Source organism: Phyllobates terribilis, unplaced genomic scaffold, assembly GCF_046119375.1.
Source record: "Phyllobates terribilis strain yellow unplaced genomic scaffold, ASM4611937v1 Scaffold_5__5_contigs__length_657084704, whole genome shotgun sequence".
Lineage (NCBI taxonomy): Eukaryota > Metazoa > Chordata > Amphibia > Anura > Dendrobatidae > Phyllobates > Phyllobates terribilis.
The window spans coordinates 425425197-425430866 of NW_027362765.1; the positions used below are offsets into that span (position 1 = coordinate 425425197).

Below are 5670 nucleotides of genomic sequence, written 5' to 3' on the forward strand. Positions count from 1 at the left end.
CCGGACCAGCAGCAGGTCTCCTGACCGCGGCAGCCTCGTATATGCCTGTGATGGTGTTGATTTCAGGTCAGGAGACCCTCGTCCGCTCTAAGCTCGGACAGAGAATGTTGGACGTGTGATACTGGCCTTACTTAGAGGGATCTTCATTACATGGTATGTCCAGTTCTGAGATGCATTTGTCATTAAAAACACTGATTTTAAATCCGTTATTGGATTAATGAGACGTACACTTTACAGATATGTTTTAACGTAACTCGTCTTGCAGGGATCGAAGATCACGAGAAAACATCAAATCGCTACTTGAGCTTATTCCGGGAAATGAATATGTAGATTTTGATGCCCGAGATCGAAGGCCATTACCACTTATGGGACCTAGGTCCGATGAATATCAAGATGACGGCAGAGGGTTTTTCAACCCAAGATCTGAATTTAGGGGCAGAAGGCTACCACTTGACAACATGGATGACGATATTGATCTTCGCATGCCATCGGAACGTCGAGGTATTCCGACCGGTATGTCAGAACATATGAACGCCCCTGAAAGGCTTCGAAGACCAGCTGATTTTAATCCAGATGGCAGATTTAATTCCGGACCAGAAAACAGACGAGACTTGTATGGATCCGAACCAAGGCCTCTTATGAACTTTCGGGATGGGCCTAATGAAATGCAAAGGCCACGTGGGATGCAACACGAACAGGGAGGGTATAATGAGCGAATGAGAGGCCAGCAGAACCAAGGCTTTGATGAATATGACGAGCCACCTTCCAATCGTGTGCCGTCATTCCAACCGGGAAGAATGAACACTTCTGAATATGATGGCCTAGAGGTTCCGCTTCAGAGGCGTTCATTAATCAACGAATTAGATTATCTAGACAGATTGCGTCGCCAGGAATTTCCAGACGAGGAAAATAAAAATGACAATTTTGACCCAAGAGATCAGGAAATTATGAGCGGTCCTTATAATGAAAGGATGCGCCCACAAAACGTAAGGACACAAGAAGGTCCTATGAATGATAGAATGAATGCCAGGAGTACACAGCTTCACAGCAAGTCTCTGAATGAAACAAGACCCTTTAGGGATAGATGGGATGTGGAAGACCCTGTACCTGAAAAAATGCACCCAAGAGGTCCCAGATTTATGGAGGGTATGGTTAACGAAAGATTTCCCCAAAGAGATGCCCAAGGTTTTAGAAATGCAGCAGATGAGAGGATGCATCTACAGGACGGAAGGGCAATAAATGGACCAATGGCTGAAAGGATGCAGTCCAGGGATGCACAGTTCATGGAAGGCCCAATGAATAATAGGATGTACTCTAGGGATGCACGACAGACAGAGGCTCCAGAAGGCCCAATGAATAATAGGATGTACTCTATGGATGCACGACAGACAGAGGCTCCAGAAGGCCCAATGAATAATAGGATGTACTCTAGGGATGCACGACCGACAGAGGCTTCAGAAGGCCCAATGAATAATAGGATGTACTCCAGGGATACACGACAGACAGAAGCTCCAGCAAATGAACGGACCCAGATGAGAGTTACAAGACTTATGGACCTTCCTATGAATCAAAGGTTGAACCCTAGGGATGGACAGACTATGGAAAATTCTATGAATGACCGAATACCACCAAGGGATTCAAGAGCCTTGACTAGGCCAATAGATACAATGATGACCCCCAGAGATTCAAGATCCATGGAGGGACCCCTGAATGCGAGAATGCATCCAAGGATTGACCGATCAATAATGGAGGGGACCATGAATGATCAAATGCCTTCAAGAGAAGCAACTGAGCGTATGCCCCTAAGAGAAACACGAGGCATGGAGGGGCACATGAATGAGCGAATGTACCAACGGGATGCGCCCACCATGATGCAGCGCTCCATGAATGAACAGATGCCCCCACGAAATACTCACACTGTGGAGCGCCCTATAACTGAGAGGATGTACCCACAGGATGAGGAATACCCAATAAACAAGCAAAGAGACTTCATGAATGATGCAAGGTAAACCGCATTAATCATTATACATTTCAGCTCCTCTTACTTTGCATGTTTGTTTTTTTTGTGAAATGCATATGCCGTGTGCAGCCCCCAATGTTTTATGTATAATGGAAACCAGTGGTATCCGTCACTCATAGGAGGGCAGTGTAAGAGAACTTATATTGCATCCCTACACACGGTGATTGATGGCGGTTTCTCTCATTTACACTTTGAACCTATTTACATACAGAAATATTGATATATATCAGGCAGGAAGTGCACTGGGGCATGTCAGTGCACTAGGAAGAAGCTGTCTGAGTGCAGTGACATGCCCCCTGTGCACTTCCATCCTGATTTGCATATGGCTTCTACATTAGTTTTCTCCTGACTGGCACATCGGATCTCTACAAAAAAAACTTATGATTTTTATTAAGGAACAAGTACCTATACAGACATGGCATGTTTTCACATATGGAAATAGTGGTGACTGGTTCCTTTTAAGGATGTCCTTGCCCAGATCCCATTTTTACTAGTATGTGCCTGGGTGTGGGTCCAGCTTTACCGATCTGTTAATTTGAACAGGCTGTCCCCTTCTTTACTCTGTACGAGGCCGATGCCTACTGCTGTTCAGTCCCATTTAGATGTACAAAGGACAGGTAGAATCTGCAAGAACGCTGTGACCCCTCTAGTCAACTGATCCATACGGGAACCCAGAGTTGTACCATTATCAATTTAATATTGATGGCCTATTTTAACTGGCCTCTGGCTTTAACAAACTTTTCATAAATCAACAGTTGAACAAAAGAATCTTTGGAATATGTATTCGATAAATCTGCTTTCTCCACTTATGAGCCACTTCTGCTTCCCCCTCTACCCCTTGAATGCATCATCCACTCTGAAAAAACTGCTAAAATCCATCATAGTTAGAGCAAGACTAACTGCTAGCTCACTGATGTGCCAGGTTACAGCTCCTGTTATACTCTTTTGAAAATGGATGTGGGAGGGGGGGCACTCGCACAGTAAGGTGCCAGGTTACAGCTGCTATTATACTCTGGAGAGGAGAAGTCTGGAGCAGTCAGCACAGTTCAGCGTCAGGCAACTGTTATACATCCGTACAGTGCTGGATTCACAGCCACACATCTCAGTACTGGTGTAGAATGTCCTCCATGAGCTGCAGCTTTTGGACATGTACTGCAAAGACCAAGGAGAGCGGGAATCCCTCATGTCTGTTTGTGCTGTGTATGGGGGACATCTTAGAATCATAGAATCATAGAATGGTAGAGTTGGAAGGGACCTCCTGGGTCATCTGGTCCAACCCCCTGCTCAAAGCAGGATTCACTAGATCATCTCAGACAGATGTCTGTCCAGCCTCTGTTTGAAGACGTCCATTGAAGGGGAACTCACCACCTCTCGTGGCAGCCTGTTCCACTCATTAATCACCCTAACTGTCAAAAAGTTTTTTCTAATATCTAATCTGTGTCTCCTCCCATTTAGTTTCATCCCATTGCTTCTAGTCTTTCCTTGTGCAAATGAGAATAAAGATGATCCTTCTACAATGTGACAGCGGCTAGTTTGCACACACTAGATCAGAGAGGACTGGAAAATAGAAGTAGAGCCTGTAGAGGGAAACCTGGTGGACATGCAGGATATACGTCATATAATGGCCAGAGATAGTGTTGTTACTCATGTACACACATCACATGTACCCTAAAAGGCTACTCTATCAGTTTCATAATACTAGAAAAACTTTTTGAAGAGACTGGATCATCTCTTCTCAAAAAGATGCCACCTCAACGTACATCTGATGACCATGGATCCCCCAGTCCTCCGCTGTCACCAGGGAAAGCTGTGGGCCACCACACTAGTATAACACGCGATCATGCTAAGTCTGCCAGGGTAGGAGCTGCTCATTTGATGGCTATCCGTTCTGGCTAATGGTGAAGAGTACCCCTCTCTGATGTCCGTATGACTTTATAATGACTGTATGACCATTAAATAAGCTTTTTCATATTTTCCCTCTCAAGACCCTTTGAAGGAAGAAAGATGAATCCATCTCAAGATTTACTCAGAGTAACCAACAGATTCGCTCCGTATCCTAACCTGATGAAACCAGGACAACCTTCAGGGCTGCCGAGACATGACAACCGAGACCCCCATGAGACGTTACCTCCATCGCAGGATACCAACCGTTTCCCACCAAGAACCCGATTTAACTATAATCTTGAATAATTTTTTAAAATTTCGGGAGTCAGTAGTTGTAAAGATTTCTTGTACTTCCATTTGTAAAATGTTCTAATGTCATAGTAGTAGTAGTAGTAGTAGTAAATATGATCCTCTTTATTTTTTATTATCAGTTGTCCTTTTTTTTGTTCTTTTTTACTATTCTGTTACCTGATATTCTTGTTACATTATAACTAAAGAATTCTCATCTAATCTTCACGCACTATAAAAATCTACTAAGATGCTACAATTATAAGATCATTTTATTGTCAATTACTCAATACTCCATTGTGGCCCCACGATGCCTTGAGGCTGCACCCACCACACAAAGGACACATTTCCATCGTTCCTTTTGTACCGTGTACGTCTTCTCCATTTCCGTGGTGTGTAAGGGCATCACAATACTAGTTGATAGTTTACCAGTAGTTTGTTTGGTGCCATCTGAACCCCCTATGTATTATTGTATTATATGCCCTCTAAGACTTTTTGCTTTAGATCAGATGACGGCCGTATTGCAGAATATGTTGATTTCAATGCACTTTTTGCTGTAATATGTTATCAGACATTAAACTGTGTGGCAGTGTTGTGTTTACTATGATTAGTGATTTTTTTTGTTTTGTTTTGTGTGATTCAATTGGTGGCATCAAATCTCTAGGTGGGGTTGGTTCTGACTGTTGTGATCCTGCCAATTTGTTTTTGAGGGAGGGATTTTTAAAAGCCCTCCAAAAACCAACACCACATAAAATCTATGAGATGTAAGTCTAACAGTGTGTTCACACTGAGGTTTATTTTTTTTTTTTGCTTTGTTTTTTTTTTTCAGGAGATTTTGGAGCAAAAACTCTCTAACTGAAACTTGTGGTTTTTGGAAAGTTTCTGCTCCAAATCCCCATAAAAACCCCAGATCATAGCAATATATAGTGCTTGCTGACTTGTCTCTTACATAACAATGTATGCATTGTACACTGAGTAAAAAAAAATCTTATTGTAATAAAATCAAATCTGCACAGGGACCCACCTATTGCCTCATTTGTGTTCATTTAGGTGGGGAAAATTTGTAATCAACTTTCAAAAAATACATCAATTTTTTCCAACCTAATCTCTATGCTTTCCAATACATATTATCCATCTGTCAACACGTTTTCATATTCCCTCATTAAAAAAATATTTAAAGGGGTTGTCCACTACTTTATTATTTCATTTCATGTGAACAAACTGCCATAGGTACTATACTCTGTGTGATGCATTCATATCTCCCCCCTCTATTAGTCAGGCAGGGGGGAGTAGGGAATAATCTTTATTTATTATTACTTCTCCCTGTAACAGTGTCCTGTACAGGAGATTGTGCTGATGCAGTGAGAGGGGTTTAGGCTGACTTACAGGTCTGTGCTCACTGGTGGCTTGCTGCCCAGCAAAGGATGATGGGAAATGTAGTTAGAAGGGAGCAGGGGAACCTGAGGATAGGGTAATGG

The 5670-nt window shown here is 42.8% G+C and overlaps 1 protein-coding gene across 1 annotated transcript; it reads left to right on the plus strand.

Annotated features, from left to right (window-relative positions):
* The first annotated feature begins 244 nt into the window (after positions 1 to 244).
* Positions 245 to 5221, plus strand: LOC141273423 (uncharacterized). Its single transcript, XM_073685229.1, has 2 exons — positions 245 to 2005; positions 4006 to 5221. Exons 1-2 carry the CDS (start codon positions 366 to 368, stop codon positions 4208 to 4210), a joined length of 1845 nt encoding a protein of 614 aa, XP_073541330.1. The 5' UTR covers positions 245 to 365; the 3' UTR covers positions 4211 to 5221.
* The last annotated feature ends 449 nt before the right edge of the window (positions 5222 to 5670 follow it).